The 21,626-nt window shown below is 37.0% G+C and overlaps 1 protein-coding gene across 1 annotated transcript in view; it reads right to left on the bottom strand.

Annotated features, from left to right (window-relative positions):
• Window positions 1-580: 580 nt before the first annotated feature.
• itfg1 (integrin alpha FG-GAP repeat containing 1) overlaps window positions 581-21,626 on the bottom strand; it is a 154,111-nt gene continuing 133,065 nt past the window's right edge. The window contains exons 16-18 of the mRNA XM_053491718.1: window positions 21,250-21,332; window positions 19,099-19,216; window positions 581-2,847 (exon numbers count right to left, since the gene is read on the bottom strand). Coding sequence (XP_053347693.1) covers window positions 2,788-2,847; window positions 19,099-19,216; window positions 21,250-21,332 — 261 coding nt within the window. The 3' untranslated portion in view covers window positions 581-2,787. The remainder of the gene's footprint in view (window positions 2,848-19,098; window positions 19,217-21,249; window positions 21,333-21,626) is intronic.

Here is a 21,626-nt window from a genome sequence, read left to right as displayed (position 1 = left end):
AACACTGCAAAGCACCCCGAGGGTTCCACATATGTAGTGTTTAGTCCATATGAATGTAATCCTGGTGTGTTCCCAACCTCGCTGTGGTTCATTAGGCCGGTATTAGGATGTTCATTATTTTTGTGTGTGTGTGTGAGCTGCTAAACTGAGCTTTAAGGCCAGACTGAGCCAAAGCTTTAATGCAGAAGTTGTTCATTGTGTTCAGGAGATTTGGACCCATGAACAAAAACAGTGAAATGAACATCTTTAATAATAGTTTTTTTATATTAATTATGAGACCATTTATTTTCTGGCTTTTGCTTTCCATGGCTGTATTTCTAACCAATGAACTAAAGAAATCTATGAGGGCTTATCCAGCCTTACGTACCTCAGACATTATTTGGTTTTTATTTTTTTTTTCTGTTTCCTGTAATTTTGTGAACAGCAAACCAAATCAATATAAAAGTTGTTAGAACCTGATCTTTTTAGACTGGGGGGGGGGGGGGGGGTCTAATATCATGCAAAAAACATTTTTAAAAAGTATTGACTAATTATGCATTATGAAAACACTTCACAATGAGAATGAGACTTCAGAAATGGAATTAATTCACATTCAACCCAATGTTGCACAAAAATTAATACACATCTAGAAATAATCAAAAATACAAACACCACCACCTGTGTTAATGACCAAGTTGTATTACCCACAGCAAAAAAAAAAATCTGGTAATTCAATAAGGCAATGAAGTGAAAGTTAAATAAAAAGTAAAAATGAGTACTTTGAGATCATGGAATATAACATTTTAGATGTTATGATCTATTAACAAAGCTCTTAACAATCATACATTATTAACAAACACGTTCACAGAGAAAAAAAATCAAAATAAAGATCGCAAACAATTTCAATGTTCACTTATTATACACTGATCATCGTTTTATTGTTCATAGTATGTAAGCTGTTTGGAGCAAAGACAAGGATGAGCACGACTCCCATTATTCCCATTATTCCCATTTGTGCACCAGCTTCTCTCTGATTGGACCTAACGGGTCAACATGAAACTAACACAAGAAACTAACATTCTTAATGGAAAACTTGAGCAAAATATGCACACTTGAGATAAACTGTCTGCACAAACATTCAAATCTTACTTGTGGCAATGTACTGTACCCAAGATATGTTTGCTTTCTAAATTTTGCACTGAAGCCTTTAGGCTAGTGTAGCTAAGAAGTAATGGAAGCTTTATAGCCTCAGGTTTAGCTTTGTGCAATATCGGCGTCTAAATCTTCACACGTCCTCAGCAGCTTAAACAGTTTACTGAAGTTGTTCAGGGCTGTAAACTTAGAAAGTACAGGTACAGTTCCACCATGGAGTCGAATCAGTTCCCTTATTGGTACTAAGCACACATGTCCATAGTAATGTGTTTAAACAAACAATTAAAAAAAAAAAAAAACAGTCTAACCTTTCTATTAATGCTAAAACTGCATTCTCAAACAAAAACCTTTCACATCAACTAACACATCAATTAACAGTGTAACTGTTCTACAGATTAAAAAAAAATTATGCAGAGTTTTCATATTTCATAGGTTAAGGGTCATGGGGTCAGAGACGTAGTGTGCATGTCCATTTTGCTGACTTATTATGAACTTAACCTTATTTCTTTAATGGGCTAAATTATTATCACATGGCAATTATAGCTTAAAGTCTGAAAGCAGGATTGTAAGTTTGAAACATTTCAACATTTAATACAGGGTGGCCCGAAAGTTTGGATCCATAAGCAAAAATGTATTTAAAAGTATAAATAATATCAAACAACAATCTGCTGGACAAAAGGAAAATAATTTTGATTTTGTTTTTTGTTTTTTTTACTGTACTTGTATTGTTAGCTTCATAACCATCTTAGGTTTGAAATCAGAAAAAAACCCACATACAATAAAAAATGCCTAAGCATCCAGACTTTTGCGCCATCCTGTACACCTCCAATTCAACTTTAATTGCTTTTTAAACATAACCTTATAAACTCTGCTGTTTTATTAGACTGCCAATTTCCAAACTGTGTGAGCACATGGTGGTAAAATGATGATGTCATTACTGGCAGTGCAAAACAAGGGAAGAAAACTTCAGTCACTAAACACTACTTGATTGAAGGCCATTTGAACAGACCACTGAATGCACTCTTATAGTAAGACAAAAAGGTTCAAAATGCATACATACAGTGTTATTTCTTATTGATCAGTACAGAAAACATTTTCAGTTTTATTCACAGGCAAAAAAAGAGCAAGCCAGACAAATGTGACTGGTGCAGTTATTTTGTTTGAGCACATCAAAACAAGCACTAAAAATAAAGACTAATCTCCCAAAACTCATCCTGGTATTTTTCTTTTGCCCAAGAGACACAATTTTTCCCTTTTGTAGCGTATGCAAAAAAAACTAACAAAAAAACAAAAAAAACTATATTTAATACTTTATGCCGAAAGGACAAATAAAATGGCACTGAAATCTTTCATTGCTTTTTGTCAAAATCAATACTCCCTGTTTGCATCATTTATAAGCATATAATGTAATGTAACGTTCAAGTAAACGTCCACCATATATAAATAAAACAATCATAAACAAAAAAAAAAATCAGAAGTGAGGAATAACCGCCACACTTTCCCAGAGATCTCACACATTCAATAACGTATTCAATTCAAGAAACATAAAAAATATATCCAGTGGGTGAAACATCAAATAATTTATTAAATAAATTCTTCAGTGAGATGAATGCTTATGATGAAACTTCTTTTTTCCCCATGACACACCCCGGATCCTTACATGGCGTCGAAGTGGAAGCGATGAGCTTCTTGTCTCTTCTCGCGGTCATCTGCTTTCTGCAACACAACCGATAGCATGATTTTTAGAATATATACACTATAAGTCTTACACTCGGATATCCCGTTAAACCATCTTTAACTTTAAATACCGCGAGTGAAAATGGTTCCTTATGCTCCCGAAACCATTCTTACACATTCTGAGTCCTGGAATATAGCCGTGCCATCAGGGAAGAAGAAAACCTCCATAGATGTGATACTCTGGTCAGTTAGTACATTCGAGTCTAGACCTTAGCGACTGAAGCAACCCCTGATCATAACACTGTCTCCAGAGGCTTGTACAGTGGACACTATGCATGATGGGTGCATCGCTTCATGTGCTTCCCTTCTTACCCGGACACGCCCATCACTCTGAAATAGGGTCAGTCTGGACTCATCAGGTCACATGACCCTTTTTCCATTGCTCCAAAGTCAAATCTTTATGCTTCCTGGCAAACTGAATCCTTTTTTTTTTATATTAGTCTCACTAACAAATTACCAAAAATCTATTACTTTAGCCAAAACATGACCAAACGTAAGTACTTTTTGTATGTTTTGTCCTGGATCCTATGATGCTTACAGTATGTTGCCTTAGAATTGTACATTCTTACGGCCAAAAGAATATACTGTATAACTTTTTTTATATTTTACATATATTATATAAAATGTGTGTGCCAAAGAAGCTACTTCTGAAGTTTATGCAATATGTAATTGACCAATCTTGCTTTACTAAAAATTTAAAGTTGCCATCTTTAGCTATTTTGAAAAGATTATTTTATATGTGCCCCCCAAATAGCCACTTTTAAGCGTTATATTTTCTCACTTCTAAAAATAATTGTTTACAATGCAAACGATTCATATTTCTTTATGAGATAATAAAATTGATGTAAGCTTTAGAAGCATATGACTGGTAAAAATGTAGTTGCTTAAATTGTTTTTTGGTAAAAGCTTAAAAGGTAAAAAAAAACCTCTACTGTCTGTAATTATGTCAAATTCATATTGCAATAGCTTAACAATATATCATTTCAAAATAATACACTTTTTCAGGTTTATGTCTTTTAATGTGAAATCTGAATTGGCTAATCTAAATTGTTATCTGATTGACAAGTAAGAACATTGAAAGATTTTAATAAAAAAAATATTTTTATCTGATAAAAATGTACGTGTATGCATATTTTTAAAAAATGAAGCACGAATCAGATAAGAAGCATTAAGGAGTATTATGAAAAATGGTGTTATTTGATCCTATCTGAAAATTCACTTTTTCACCTAGGTGAGACACTTTTTAGCATGGGTAACACGTATAAAAAAACAGAAGAGAAAAAAACAAGATGGAAATGTCTTTAACATTTACCTTAGATATGTTTCTAAGGAAATGCTCAAAAATTATACTATAATTACAATAAGCACAGATAATTAAATTGCTTTAGCAATGCTAAATGTAGGTATGATGTCATTATAATAGGATGGAACATTTTGCTGTACTGAAAAATGACAACATTGCATCCTAACCTTGCCAAATGTTAGTATATATTGTAATCTTTGTGAAAACATTATGAACACAAACAGCATTAGCTCCATTAAGCTTCACTTAAGCTGAGTTTAGATGACACAATTACAGCAGGCTTTTAAGATTATTACTTGGACACACTGTACAAGATCTCAATAAAGTCTTGGATAGAAATGTCTTCGACTACATTCAAGGTAAGAGGGACATTGTGTTCGTCCCGGTTTCATATAATTGTTGCTTCATGTAGTGTGTGTGTGTGTGTGTGTGTGTGTGTGTGTGTGTTCTAATGAGGGAGTTGAATTGTCATTCAAGGTGCTTCAAAAACATTAAACTGTGCTTTAATGGCAATAATGACATGTGTTTGCTATGAACGACTATGAAAACATCACACACAGCTTCTTAACACATGCGCATGTGAGCGAGCACACACACACACACACACATAGGGAGAGAGAGAGCAGAACTCATTACATACACAATGGCGCACTTCACAGCAGAATAAAACCTCTGGGTGCGATCACTGATAGAGCCTGAACCAGACACACTCTGTCTCGCACTGATAAAACACACAGCCACGCGAGTATATGTGTGTGTGTGTGTGTGTGTGTGTTTGAGAAAGTGTGATGATTGTCTGCCTCAGCCAAAGTAAAATTGGTGTCTATTCTCAGCTGGGACAAACTGACTCACACATCACGAGGGTGTGTGTGTGTGTGTGTGTTTTTTCCCTTATCAGCAAGGGTCATCGTGGCATATTTTTTTAAATCCATGCTGGATAAGTTCTCCTGCCTAAAAGCAAGCGCTCGTGCCGAATAAAAAGCACCATAAAACATGCTAACAACGTGCATGAGGATAAAAAAAAAAACATTTCCCTATAGGAAATTATGTAAATGCAGATACTGTAGTCTGTTCCAGCCACCCAAAATATTACCAATATTACCAATTTCCAACACTTTTCATATAAAAACAATCGTAACATTAACAAAATTTAAATAATCAATAGTGCTATGTTTTCACAAAAAAATGCAAAGTAGAAAAAAAAAAAGGAAACTCGATTCTCTTGGCTTATGTACAGTACGTATGACCGTCTGGGTCGCTCGTATGTCGAAAATGATTGATCTGCCGTGGCAAATGTTTAAGGTGAAAATACACAAGGCGGGAATTCGTATCCTGAGGCACCACCGTATTTTAATTTGAATCAAATACAATAAGAATAAGTTATTTGTTTACATACTCCAATATTAAGATCTGATTTATAAAACATTCTAATATTGTGACCGTTTATTTTTGACAGTTGAGTCCTCAAGTCGGCTCTTCGGATCTCCTCTGCGAGTCGGTTCCCGACTATCCCACAACTGATTCAAAGAGCCGTTTAAGAAACCCGACTCAATGATTCGACTCATTTGTGAATCTTTTACCTCAGATGCTAAAACACCGTGAAGATTACTGAGGTAAAGAAGATTATTCTTTCTCTCTGTGGCTGTAAAATAAGTGAAATGCTAGCGATGTGTATCTGAATGAGTTAAGGTTGAAGTTTAGGTATATTTTAGACAAGTTATATTTAATATAATCTGTAATTAAATTACAGCTCTGTAGCCTGATGAACAGGAATCCACCACATGACCTCACAGACATAAAGTTATACATTTCTTTTTGCTGGTTTAGAAAAAATACATTTTGCAAATAAATTTTTACTATATTGTATTATATGTTCTAGATTTTACATAGTTTAAAAAATTAAACGAATGAATATAAAACTAATTTAAAATCCTGTCAGGTTGGCTAGGTAGAGCATTAGCTAATGGGCTAACCCCCCGGGTTGGCATAGACTTTATTTAGCCATCGGTATGTTAAATTAATTTAATCTTTTCATATTTAAAGCTATTTAACTGTATGTTAGAGAGGACAGCCATTAACAGATTTATTTAAGAATAAATGTAAATACAGTGTAGAAATCTGTCACAAAGAACACTAGAAATGTCTCATTTAAATTATTTTCATGATTATTAGTATGACTTTAAAATTCATATGTTTAAAGGACACTTTTCTTTCCTTTAATCTCTTCTTCATCATTAGATAAAAAATGGTGAGTGATTTGATAAGAATACCAATAAAGTATATGTTACATCCTCCTTAAATGTCCCTGTTTTGGGACAAAATGTATAAATGATTTTTTTAAAATGGGTATTTGTTTTATTTATCTGTACTTTTGACTTTTTAATTTTATTTTAAAGTTAATTTAATGTAATTTAATTCAATAATGGAAAGATGTTACTGTTATTTAAATTTGTACAATTTTGTTTTAATTAGAAAACATTGTTCATTTCTAGTTGCTAGATTGCACTGTACACTATATCTCAGTTGAGAAATTAAAATTTCAGCATTATTAGTAATGTGGGTGCATTTACCTTGATAACAAGCAAGTTGAGTCATACCACTTGTTTATCGTATCGCAATCGTAAATCGCAATTTTGACCATAATAATCGCAATGTGACATTTTTCCCAAATCGTGCAGCCCTACTATCTATCTATCACTAAAACCTAATAAATGTTTACATTTTGAAAATGAATGTGTAAAATAAAAAACAACTGTTTTTTTTATATACTTTTTTTTAAAGAGTATATCACTTTATAAGATACTCTTGACAATTTTTATTATTACAATGTTAATACATTTTTTTGCTTGTTTATCTGTCTCATTTTAGTCATAACCTACTTTTCTGCCTTCTATGCAGATTTATTTTGTTTTATTTTATTTTAAGAAATATTTAATATTTACTAAATAATATGTTAAGTTACTTTGTTAAGATTATTTATGGTTTATTTGATGCTGAGAGTATTGACTGCATAAGTAAGTAATTGTGTTATATAAAGGAAAATGAAGTGTTACTTATTTTAGTTCAAAGCTATAATATTGGAGCCCCGCCCATGGTACCCCTGGCCCAACCCGGCCCTCCTCCCATTTATAATAGTCTTTAACTGTTACTAGAGCGGGTCCCTCATGCCTTCGTTTCCTCTCTTGCTCACAGAGCCATGCAGTCGGAACGGCCCGTCGAGATGGAAGGATCTGCGAGCTTGACTTCCAATGCTGTTTTCCCTCACGCTAAAGGTTAGCACCTCACTCTTATCTGCTTCAGCCACATCAATCAGGGCGGGTGCAGGGGTGAGAGCGTGGTAGGGTTTAAGAAATATTGAGCAAAGGAAAGCGTGAGAAAGATATTAAAGAAGAGACAGAGAGAGAGATAGAGAAAGAGAAGGAGAAAACGTTTAATAAAGGACACGACAGAAAACAGACAACAACAGCACTAATGTTTCCTACAGAAAACAACTGCACTTTAATAATGATTAGGTTCAGTACTCTAGATATACGTGGATGATGGTGCAGTACCTTCAAGGAACAGTATCTGTATCCCACAATACAGCACTGTTATTTCATCTTAAAAGCTGCCAAATGACTAAATAGCTTGGCAGTCTACAATCCTGATGGCTTGGATAATTTTCATAAAAATACATGTAATGTGTATAGTCTCTAAAAAAAATCTTTTAACTGCTGATGATCAGATGGTGGTTACTATGGCAACGTTGCATTTAGATCACAAGAAAAATTATGATATAAAAATCGATGCTGTTAGACTCAAGAACTAGTTTACCAAACGTTACTACCTAGACAGTTAGCAAAATTAGCTCGTATTTGGTAAAATGAACATACAGAATATAAGAAATGGAGATATACAGTGGGGCAAAAAAGTATTTAATCATCCACCAATTGTCTAAGTTCTCCCACTTAAAAAGATGGGAGAGAGGCCTATAATTTTCATCACAGGTATACCTTAACTATGAGAAACAAAATAAATGAAAAAAAATCCAGAAACTAACACTGTAGGTTTTTTAAAGAATTTATTTGCAAATTATGGTGGAAAATAAGTATTTGGTCAATAACAAAATTTCATCTCAATACTTACTTATACATGTATACCCTTTGTTGGCAATGACAGAGGTCAAACGTTTTCTGTAAGTCTTCACAAGGTTTTCACACACTGTTGCTGGTATTTTGGCCCGTTCCTCTATGCAGATCTCTAGAGCAGTGATGTTTTGGGGCTGTCGCTGGGCAACACGGACTTTCAACTCCCTCCAAAGATTTTCTATGGGGTTGAGATCTGGAGACTGGCTAGGCCACCTCAGGTCCTTGAAATGCTTTTAACGAAGCCACTTCTTCGTTGTCTGGGCGGTGTGTTTGGGATCATTGTCATGCTGAAAGACCCAGCCACGTATCATCTTCAATGCCCTTGCTGATAGAAGGAGGTTTTCACTCAAAATCTCACAGTACATGGCCCAATTCATTAGGGATGCACCGAAATGAAAATTCTGGGCCGAAAACGAAACCGAAATTTTTGGATGCACTTGGCCGAAAACCGATACCGAAACCGAAAATGGCTTCATTAAAAAACATGTTTAAAATATTTTCTTTTTGTTTGTATTAAAAAAACTACAAATTAATTAAGCAATCAAACTGTTATTGATAATAAATAACAGTAATAAGGCTGTTTAACAATAACAAAACTTGCTTCCAAGTGCTTCCAAACCGCCGACATACTCCGTGTTTGATGCGTAATGACAGCGCGAACGAGACGGGAGGATGGGAGAGGCGAGGCGACAATTTCGGCTTTTATTTTCGGCGCTTTCTTACGTTTCGGCCGAAACCGATAATGCTATTTCGGCCGAAAATTTTCGGCGGCCGAAATTTCGGTGCATCCCTACTATTCATTCTATCCTTTATAGATAGTTGGATTAGTCGTCCTGGTCCCTTTGCAGAAAAACAGCCCCAAAGCATGATGTTTCCACCCTCATGCTTCACAGTAGGTATGGTGTTTTTATTTTTGGATACAACTCAGCAACAAGGTGAGTTTTTACCAAAAAGTTCTATTTTGGTTTCATCTGTCCATATAACATTCTCCCAATCCTCTTCTAAATCATCCAAATGCTCTCTAGCTTCAGACGGGCCTGGACATGTGTTACTGATGGTAGCCTTTGTTACTTTGGCCCCAGCACTCTGCAGGACATTCACTAGGTCCCCCTGTGTGGTTCTGGGATTTTTGCTCACAGTTCTTTTGGTAAAATCTTGCGTGGAGCCCCAGATCAAGGGAGATTATCAGTGGTCTTGTATGTCTTCCATTTTTTTAAATAATTGCTCCCACAGTTGATTTCTTCACACCAAGCTGCTTACCTATTGCAGATTCAGTCTTCCCAGCCTGGTGCAGGTCTACAGTTTTGTTTCTTGTGTTCTTTGACAGCTCTTTGGTCTTGGCCATAGTGGAGTTTGAAATGTGACTGTTTGAGGTTGTGGACAGGTGTCTTTAATACTGATAAGTTCAAACAGATGCCATTAATACAGGTAACGAGTGGAGGACAGAGGAGCCTCTTAAAGAAGCAATTACAGGTCTGTGAGAAGCAAAAATCTTGCTTGTTTGTAGGTGACCAAATACTTATTTTCTACCATAATTTGATAATAAATTCTTTAAAAACCCTACAATGTGATTTTCTGGATTTTTTCTGTTATTTTGTCCCTCATAGTTGAGGTATACCTATGATGAATAGGCTATGATGAATACAGGCCTCTCATATCTTTTTAAGTGAAAGAACTTTTGAACTTTTTGGAGAACAATTGGTGGCTGACTAAATACTTTTTTGCCCCACTGTATCTGAATTTACATATTTACACTCCCCTAAAGAATTATTAGAAACACCTGTTCAATTTCTCTTTAATGCAATTATCTAATCAACCAATCACATGGCAGTTGCTTCAATGCATTTAGGGGTGTGGTCCTGGTCAAGACAATCTCCTGAACTTCAAACTGAATGTCAGAATGGGAAAGAAAGGTGATTTAAGCAATTTTGAGCGTGGCATGGTTATTGGTGTCAGGCGGGCCGGTTTGAGTATTTTACAATTGGCTCAGTTACTGGAATTTTCACGCACAACCATTTCTAGGGTTACAAAGAATGGTGTGAAAAGGAAAAAATTTCAGTATGCGCCAGTCCTGTGGGCGAAAATGCCTTGTTGATGCTAGAGGTCAGAGGAGAATGGGCCGACTGATTCAAGCTAATAGAAGAGCAACTTTGAATGAAATAACCACTCGTTACAACCGAGGTATGCAGCAAAGTATTTGTGAAGCCACAACACGCACAACCTTGAGGTGGATGAGCTACAACAGCAGAACACCCCACCGGGTACCACTCATCTCCACTACAAATAGGAAAAAGAGGCTACAATTTGCATGAGATCACCAAAATTGGGCAGTTGAAGACTGGAAAAATGTTGCCTGGTCTGATGAGTCTCGATTTCTGAGTCAGAATTTAAACAGAATGAGAACATGGATCCATCATGCCTTGTTACCACTGTGCAGGCTGGTGGTGGTGGTGTAATGGGGTGGGGAATGTTTTCTTGGCACACTTTAGGCCCCTTAGTGCCAATTGGGCATGGTTTAAATGCCACCGGCTACCTGAGCATTGTTTCTGACCATGTCCATCCCTTTATGACCACCATGTAACCAACCTCTGATGGCTACTTCCAGCAGGATAATGCACCATGTCACAAAGCTCGAATCATTTCAAATTGGTTTCTTGAACATGACAGTGAGTTCACTGTACTAAAATGGCCTCCACAGTCACCAGATCTTAACCCAATAGAGCATCTTTGGGATGTGGTGGAACGGAAGCTTCATGCCCTGGATGTGCATCCCACAAATCTCCATCAACTGCAAGATGCTATCCTATCAATATGGGCCAACATTTCTAAAGAATGCTTTCAGCACCTTGTTGAATCAATGCCACGTAGAATTAAGGCAGTTCTGAAGGCGAAAGGGGGTCAAACACCATATTAGTATGGTGTTCCTAATAATCCTTTAGGTGAGTATATGTATTCTAACAATAAATTCTAATATGTTGAAATATCAGAGAAATGTTCCTAGGCCATAGAAAAAGATTACAAAAATATAAAAATTTAGAAATGTAATGATCCAATAACTTGGATAACATTTTGGTTGAAGCTCTAAGCTATTGTTTTTTTGTCCTGTCTGAAGTCCCTAAATACGATATATATGTATACATCGTAGACAAGCTTCACCTGCTTTATATTCCTCTATATTCTTCCTCTTTTTTGACTTCCTTGTAGTGCCCATTTGTCTCTGTAGATTGTCACTGATATAGTTTTTCTATTTTCTGTAGCAGCGCTGCATTCCATCATATACGAAATATACTTCCTTTAATACTATCCAAAATATTCTCAGGGTTTTTATATTTACTGAACCATCTGAGAGCACTAAAATGAAGCACGCATCTTAAGCATGACCCAAAAATGAATGCCTTGGATAACATTTTGTATAAAGCTAATGACTGAAAGACAAACAAAAGTGCCTGTCGAAGGTCATGTCCATAAAAATTACCTTCTTCCAATCATAAAGTAGTTTTTTTGGTCCATATGTCTGAAATACATATTTTCTTAAGTTTTTCTTACTTAATATCACATTTAATTTGGCACAATAGTCAACATTTTCTTTGGGTTTAGTGGCAGATAAGCCAGCAGTGACCTCCATGACTATCTGCCATTTGTAACTGGATATATAGTAAGATGTTTTGTGATTACCTAACATGTTAATAGTAAAATTTGCAAAACAGTCTAAAACCTGAAAATTAATTGAATCATTTGTCATCTGTACGACTTTATCTACACTAGGGCTGCAACAACTAATCGATAAATTATCGATAATGAAATTCGTTGTCAACGAATGCTGTTACCGATTAGTTGGGCTGCTCATGTCACTGAGGAGCGCGACCACAAGATGCACAAATACACACAGATACACCCAGATACGCAGCCGCTCGCGCAATGGAGGTTACAGAAGCGTCTGCAGGATAAAACGTGCGCCCCGAGGCCTCCAAAGTATGGGAGCGATTTACATTAAACGCCTCTAAGAAGACCGTAACCTGCACGCTATGCAAGACCGAGCTTTCATGGCATGTCATGCACGAACACTTAAAAAGAAAACGTGTTGGTGTTACAGATGGCGAAACGTCAGCAGGGTCAGTAAAAACTGTATCTCCATCGTGTAAAAGTTGTATAGTTTAAGTGCTTTTGTTTAAACTGTTTGCTAACTTCGGGACAGTTGCGCTAGATCTGTTCACGTGCTACTCGCTAGCATCACATTGCGCAATCACCTCATAAGCAATAGTGATTAGTTAAATAGCGCTACTTTAGATGATACTTTAGATGATACTTTAGATTAGTTAAATAGCGCTACTTTAGATGAGCTTAAATTACACGGTGCGAATAACAGTAGAATATTACATTTAGTGATTTTTGTGCTTTTTAGCGAATGCAAATAACAGTACATTTGTGACTATAAGCTTTATGCATTTCTACAGATTTTTTTATAGTCCACTACAAAGTTAACTTGTAACAAACGTAATTTACTTTGTTTTTTTTCCCTTATGCACACATCATTTTATTATAAAAAAAAACAACAACATTATTTTAGCTGTTTATATCTTAACTGAATATGTCAGTGTATTTTTTTAAACTATATATATATATATATATATATATATATATATATATACACTGTGTATTATATACTACATTTCATTTAAGGTTTAAAATGTCAAAATTAAAGATCATTAAACTCTATATGTGGCTTTTGCATTTTTAAAAGTTTATTTTTATGCATAAATAATAACCTGATTTATGTTTTTATAGTTATAAGCAAAACATTAAATTAAAAAAGCGTTTAGGTTTTATCTGATTAATCGGAAAAATAATCGCCCAACTGATCGATTATTAAAATAATCATTAGTTGCAGCCCTAATCTACACATATTATAAAACTGCAAGGTGGGCGTGTTTGTACATTAAAGATATTTGGGACAAAATTTGATGGGACGAAGATGAGTAATGGAGCACATCAAGCTGTTTTTTTTTAGTTTTGTCTGTCTGTCTGCTTGTTTGTGCACATATCACGTAAAAACTACTGAACGGATTTTAATGGGGTTTTCACAGATGTATTTAGCCAAGTTTGAGGGAACACATAGGCTTTGTTTCATAGTATTCGCACTTATGCGCTTATTTAATACGCACTTATGAGTGTGTGATTAATAAACATCCTTCATTCCACACACCTAATGGTAACACGTACAACTTTAGTTAATTCCAAAATTCAACACATGGCGCTGTACATTTTTAAAAACATGCTTAAGAGTATGCAATTAAATTCCACGCGAATGAAGACGCAAGCATGGCTAATCCTACATACAGGGGGGCAGGAAGCTGGTAGTCTATCTCAGGAGACTTCGGGCACGAGGTAGGGTACACCCTGCAGGACAGGGAGCCAATCCGTCGCCAGGAACACATGTACACATCACACACATTCACACACTACAGGTCATTTTGGGAACACCAATTAAACTAATCTGTCTTGAACCGGAGTACCTGGAGGAAACGCATCAAGCATGGGGGAACATGCAAACTCCACACACACAGACCCTGAGGTGGCCCTGGAGGTGCTAAACACTACGCCTCCGTGCCGCCAGCCAGTGAATTATTTTGCTTAATTTTACATAACTGAAATTATTTGAAATGATTTAAAAAAATTACAAACTTTTTTTTTTTTTTTTACAACTGTGGTATAAAGCCTTCCTTTAAGTGCTATTAAAGGAGACTAATCCATGACAGCACACTTTCTCCTTCTCCACAACATCAGGATTGACTAAACACTAGCAGTGTTTTTTTTTTTGTTGGCAAATACTGTAGCGGGCGTGTCTTTCTTTAGTTTAATTCTGGTTGCCATGGTTTCGCCGGTAGCACCAGGTCAGATGCTTAGACGACAGCGTTAGCTACAGTACAGAATGTATGAATCGGATAAGTTTGTGCTAAAAATAGAAACAGGAGTGAAGTGCTTAACTATAAATAGGATCCGTGTGGTGCGTCTCTGCGTACCGGCGTCAGGATGTGAAACGTTTTGCGCTGCTTTTCGTTTGACAGGTTGAACAACCGGTGCTGTTCGTCATTTTGTGTAAATCACGTTGAGCGAGCATCACTGAGATAATGTTTCATCCGCAACACTTCACACTCCCCTCACTCCACACCACACATACTGTACGTACACATACACACTCAGTGAAGGAAACAGTGTGTGGTGTACACTACATGTAATGTGTCCCATTTGGAACACAGCCATGTATTACTAAGGAATGCTAGGTGACAGAGAAATGGAAATCAGGTCATACTGATAAATGTGTCTTTGAAATAGAGCTGGACACAAACAGACTCGGTGCAGTCGAACAGAAGCACACACACACACACACACACACACACACACACACACAAGCAGTTACTTTAATGTAGTTGTGCAGGAGCGGAGTGCTTCTCTGAGTAATTATGGCTCTCAGCGTGAATAATCAAGAGAGCAGATGGAGAGAGAGAGAGAGAGAACACACAGAGCTTTCACGCACACACACACACACACACACACACACACACACACACACACACACACACACACAATCATGCTTGGACACACACGGTCTAAAAAAGACTCCTGTAGAAACCACTCTGAATAAGATCCCTCGCTTTTTTTCCTTCTTCTTCCACATATTCACTTAAATGTTAATGAAAACAGCTTCTCCATCGAGTGTGATTGTTAAACACGTATATCAAAAGCCTTTAGTGTGCACTTACTTTAGTATCAACAAAAAAAAAAAAACCAAGGCATACTTGATTGTCCTTATTGTCCATAAAGATATTAATATCGTTTCATATTGTGAAGTTTCTTGCTTGGTGCAGCAGAAGATTTTTTGTTCTGCTGCGGGAACATGCAGTCGTGTGCTGATGTGACAGAGTTATTGCAATAGTTATCGCTAGTGCAGTGACAACGTCTTTTAATAGGAGGGGGAAGAAAACATGATTCATATTAACCGTAATTGTAACATAACAGGACCTTGAGGTAAAAGCTGGACTCGAAGGCCCAAAATGCAATCCATTGACACGCCCCTGGGTTAGTGATCTGTACATGATGACGAGCGAGACAGTGAGGAGTATTATAGCATGGAAGTTAAAGCTTCACGAGATGATCAGTAGAGTGTACAGATGAGAAGACTCAATGTTAAAGACAGACTAAAGGATTGAAGCTCTGCTGCATCACCTGCTCGTTAGGGAGAAATTAACGGAGTGATAAATTCCACTGGCATTACAGGAAACCAAAATGGTGGACTGCACTTGTATGTCGAAATTATGTTAAGGTGTGAAATTCTAAACATTTTAGTGTTGTTCGTTTTATCAGTAAGTCATTTCAACTCTATTTCTTTTTTTTCTTTTCGGTTTCCAACCTACAGAGAGCACTAGTAAATTACTCAACACATACAAGCAAGATGATTGTAAGACTTACAGCTAAAATCCGAGGGCATGAGAAAAATACTCAGGCCTCCAGTGAGCACTAAGTAAAGGGCCAGAGGCACTTCGTCTCACAGCACTCACATCTAAGGGTTCACATTTAACAGCTCTGTGGTGGTACTGGTGGCTTAGCGATTAGCGCTGTCGCCTCGCACCTCCAGGGTTCGATTCCCACCTCAGGTATGTGTTCATGCAGTTTACATGTTCTCCTCGTGCTTGGTAGGTTTTCTTTCGGGTACTCCGGTCCCCCCCACACAGTCCAAAGGCATGCAGATTAGGCTGATTAGGCCTGTAGTGGTTGTATGTTGACCGAAGTCCAGATTTCTTTGCATGAAAGTCAATGAAATGATTTAGATTCAGCCTTATTTCCCCTCTACCGCTACTACCAGCATTCAGCATCAGCAGTATACTAATCACCGTCCTGATCATCTGTCATCATCTGCTCGTGTTTCCCACTGGTTTATGCCTTAAGTTAGATGCTTTTTTTTATGGTCACTGTGTGGCAAACAAAAACATTCCTCCGAAATTGCTCACGTACAGGGACTAGACTGAAACTGAGAGACAAAAAAATCCTTCAGAAAGCCTGGAGAACAATTTCTCAAGACTACATTCAAAATACAAGAAAGTTTGGAGCTTTGAAAGCAAAATAAGAAGAAGTGAGGGGGGTCAAGACTTTAGCACAGACCTGTACATGCATTTTTTTCATAGATCATGAGAACAATCAAAGGCGTAGAGATGTCCCTAGCTGATTTTGTGAGAATTGCGTTGTTAATTCAGTTGGATCATAATAAATGTAAAAGGTGTAATATTACAGACGATCTGCTGAAGATATATTCAGAATATCTGCAGAAGCTTTTCTTCTCAGTCTCAAAATGGAAGACAACTGAATAAAGCAGCAACATTCTGCTCTAAAGTCTCTGCAAGATGGATATGTTTTCACTCTTCTTCCAAACGCTCCTGGCAAGAGCTTGATTTAACAAGTTCTGGTGCGTGTTATTTGTGCCAGACTGAAACTGTGGGTGGAAGGAAAGCAAAAGTTTCCACTCGTTCCTTCAGCATTGTTTTGTGTTTTAAGCAGGCAAACTGCCATAAATTATTCCAACCATCTTTATTATGCGGGAACACATTATCTGAAATGTAGTGTTAATCCGTGTGAGAAACCATCATATGAAATGTGACGTACGTGTAATGCTTCGTGTTTAAACATTAGTGGTGTACGGAGAAAAATAATAATTGCTTTAATCGGAAATCCATCGAGCAGGCCAAGATGTTTTCTTCACCCACATGATACTTCTGTCCTGTCTTGCGCTTAAAACATTATAATTATTGTTATTATTGTTATTATTATTTTAAATCATGGTCCATTGTGCAGGTTATTTGTTCAAGTAAGAAATAAAAAACAACTATTACACAGTTAATGCTATGGGATGCTGGTGAGACGTGTAATTATTATAAACTTAGTATTCATTCATTTAAAAAGTTTTAAAGAAAAACCTCCTGGAGACTTTTCTTTAAAGTAAATATTAAATTTAACTAAAGTAAATATCTCTCAACATGTATTGAATTGTATCAGTGCCGGATCGAATCATAGTGAATCAATAGTTTATTGAAGTGTATTGAAGCATTACTTGTAGAAAATTATCATAACCAAGACGAGGTTTACAAAAGGTGTCTTATGTGAATTATTTAGTTTAAAAGCGAGAGATTGACAGTCCTATCAAACATTTTAGCCATTATTTTAGCCTTTTAGCCATTATTTGTTTTGCTGTTGTTGTTTTTTTAATAAACATATATAGGGCTCAGGATTGTGCAGTATAGAGTGACATATCTTTTCTCAGCACAAACTGAGCCACAAAGGCCAAGAAATAGCACAGATAGACCTGATCGCAGATTGTTTTCGGTTGTTTCTGTGATCAAAAAATAATAATAATATGCTCATTAAGAGAGTTCTACAATCATCATTCCCATATTCTGGTGGTGTTATTTTTACACCTTATAAAAATAATAATAACTTTTGTTTTACCTGACATATCCAGAAAAACAAACAAACAAATACACAGTCTGAAGCCGCCCCCTTAAAAACTGCAAGGCTTCCATATAAGCACATACAGTATATATATAATTTTTTTTGACCTATGTTGAGTCGCTGGCATTTATTTGTGCCTCTTACACAGCTGTTAACCCCGACACGTCCACGCTCAGGGTTGAATACAGTGTCGAATGTCATCTTGTAACGACACCAAGGATCGATTATAATCATATACAATCATATATAATCAATCATATTTATTGCAGCAGGTTAACCTACCATGACCGTAAATCTCCCCGAAGTAGTTCGCCTCCACCCCAGACCCATTTCGACTAGCTGATACGAGGTCACGTTAGACTACATTCTGATAAAATTTCATCCCCGTTAAACCGTTCTCCTTTACCGTGCGTTCTCGATGCTGTTTGCAAACACTAAATGAAACCGTCTCTGAAAAATATACTCATATACGTAATTACTTTTCTTCGTGTACATTTTGTCTCCGCCGCAGCTTGAAGAGTACATAAATAAACCTAATTTAATTTGAATTGGTTTAATTGTTAGCCTCGAGAGTGATTCTTCCTTTTTAGCATCGCTGCCAACAAAGACGCACTTTAGAGTTTTTTAAAAAATGGCTCGAATCCAAACTGGACTTGTTTATCCACTGATTGGTTTAGCCCTTTTAATCTGATGAACAAGCCACAGCTATTTTGTTTATTTATTTTTAATTGAAAGATGTGATCATGTGGTCATGTACAATTGAGTGATTTATAATATTTTTTTTTTCTTTTTTTTTTACAAATGTCTGCTAAGGGGTGTGTATATTTTTCACTAGTTTTTCACTGATGATATTAGTCTTGGACGCTCTGTGAGGTGTGTGTTATCGCCCTATTTCCTTTCAGACACCTAATAATGATGAAAAATGCTGCTCCTGAAATGCAAATTGATAAAAATGTAGTAGAGCTTAATAACTGATGGCATGTGCACACCTGCGCAGGTTACACACACACACACACACACTGGTCTGTTCTGGTGGTAATGAACAACAGATTCGATCAGTTGAAAGCATGGTTAGGTGTATTAGTGTGTGACACGTCTTTATTGTGTGTGTGTGTGTGTGTTGGAGGGTGAAGGAGTGATGTCAGGGACACAAACACCCATCTGCTCAGTCTGACCCATCTGTTCAGCCTACACACTCACACAGCGTGTACCTCGGCATACATTTTGCACCTGTACGAACCCTACCTTATGGACACCTTTCCGGAGCTTAGTTTAGGTGTGTGTGTGTGTGTGAGCGCTGACCTTCTCCTGCCAGTGTAGCACTCCGATGATGATCAGGATAAAAACACACACTCCGATCAGTGCCACGGCCGTCAGCAGCACAATGTTACTGGGAGTCAGGTACAGTTTAGCGCTCCAGCTGTGGAACATCAGGGAGAGAGAGACACAGGGAGAGAGACACAGGGAGAGAGAGACACAGGGAGAGAGAGACAGAGACAGGGAAAGAGAGACAGAGACCGGGAAGGAGAGACACAGGGAGAGAGAGACAGAGACAGGGAGAGGGAGACAGAGACAGGGAGAGAGAGACTTTTAAAGATTCCCTTAATGCATAAGTTTTTCATATTTGCATGTCTTAAAAATCTCTCACACACAAAAGGAAATGTCCATGTTTTATACCATGATGTGCTGATTTTACAAATATGGAGTTCCCTCTGAAGAAGCTAGACAGTAGACTATAGCACAGAGATTATCAGGTTGTGGTGTGTGTTTCTGGGTAGGTTAGGGTTTTTCTTGGCATTCTCTGTTAGGACGGTTACTGTTTCTTGGTTGCTAATCAAGATCTTCATCTTTTCTTCGGCCAAAACAGTATTAGTGCTGATTTAATTTATTTTTTTTTTTTTAAATAATATAATACAGACAATGTGTGTGCTAAAGAAGCTACTTCTGAAGTTTATACAACATGGAAGTTGACCAATCTTGCTTCCCTAAAAAAAAAAACTTCAAGTTTCTAATTAACCATTTAAGAGAGATGATTTTTATCATTTTATACTGTATGTGCCCCCCCAATTTTTTTTTTTTCAGCGCTTCAAACGTCATCTCACTTCAAACAATAAAAATTAAAAAATGCTAGTTATTTGAACTTTCTTTAGGAGTAGTGATAATAAAATTGGTGTAAGCTTCTAGAAGCATATGACCTGTACAAGATTTTCCCTTTAAATTAAAGTATTCAGTGAAAGAATTAAGGATACCCCTCCCCCACAAAAAATCTGTAGTGTCTGTAACCAGTAATATTTACAAAAAAACTAAAGATTTTGAGAGAAAAAAACAGGAGATTAAATAAATGGTGTTATATGATCCTATCCGAGAATTCACTTTTCCACCTGGGTGAGACTGATACCATATTTCAGCCCTATTCATCTTCTTTTCCACTTGTTCTCATCAGTACCACAGTCTCTTTCACCTCGTTAGAGTTTTTTCATCTCATTGTGTCCTGTTGTCCTGAGTCAGGGACATCTTCAGTACAGACATCAATGCTACTACCTCTGAAGCTGATGCCGGCAGTAACGCCAGAATTAGTTCTCTCACTACATCTAATGATAAACCTGATAACATTTGTATTAGCACAATCGCTAGCATTCGTGCTGCGTACAGCGTTTTCATTACTGTTGTGTTCAGCGCTGGCCTCTCCCAGCTCCAGCTCTATTAATGTCACGGCTCGGAGATTTGATTCCCTTCAGCTACCTGCCGCTTTCCCACTGATGTCCCCCGAGCTTCCCTGGCTGGGAATGGACAGCTGAACCTTTTGTGCTCAAAAAATGTCCCCACGCTCAAAACATCTCAGGTGTTTCAGTGACAGCAAACAAAGTGAAATTTCCCTGCACTTGCATTCAGCTTCACATCTTCACTGTTGAGGAACATTAACACCTGACGGCGTCTCCCCACTGCTCTCGCAGCCCGTGGCATCTCACACACACTCATTCTCTCTCAAACTATTTACAGCTACTAGACCTTACATATAATTAGAAGTCTCGCTGTTTAATTAAAGACAGGGAATAAATTTTAAAAAAGACAGATCCATATATAAACTCTTTGGCAAGAAACCAAAGATCTCCATCCAAACTCAGTGCGTGCAGGAGCGAGACACAGAGAAGAAAGTGGATAAAGTGTAAGGAAGGGAAAATAGAAATAAAATGAAAAATAAATAGGCAGATAGAAAGGGAGAGAGAAAGAGAGAGAGAGAGAGTGTATTTATAGTCCACTTTGGGAAAACTGTTGCATTAACAAACTCCATCAGTGACATCAAATATTGATAACGTTTGATCCTGCCTCTAGCTATCTAACATTAATTAACATTTAAAGTAATTAATGTATATCCATCTTAGCTAAAATTGAGAGAGAGAGAACAAGAGGGACAGAGAACGAAAAAGAATGTGTGTGTGTGTGTGTGTGTACCTGTGAGGGTCACTATTTGGATATGGGATGACTATGAGCTGAGAGTTAGGGATTATGGCGGTCCATTCCTGTTTTCTAGTGTCCTGCAGAGAGACAGAGAGAAACAGTGAGAACAAAAGAAAAAAAACAGAGTATAATAGCATACATTAGCTACACAATGAAATGCAAAAATAGTCATGACGTTTAATTCCGCTGTCCTACTGAAACCCTGTGTTCCTGATGTAACTTCGCTATGCTACTATAATCACACAGACCTACCGTAACCCCACAGTACTACTGTAACCTTTTCTGTCCTGCTTCAGCACATCATTTTCACATAAATCCACTGCTATACTGTAATTTTACTGCCAAAACCTCACATTACTTTCACAACCCTT

This window comes from Clarias gariepinus, chromosome 3 (assembly GCF_024256425.1).
Source record: "Clarias gariepinus isolate MV-2021 ecotype Netherlands chromosome 3, CGAR_prim_01v2, whole genome shotgun sequence".
NCBI classification, from domain to species: domain Eukaryota; kingdom Metazoa; phylum Chordata; class Actinopteri; order Siluriformes; family Clariidae; genus Clarias; species Clarias gariepinus.
Note: the sequence above shows the minus strand (reverse complement) of the source record. Positions and strands in the feature narration are given on the sequence as shown.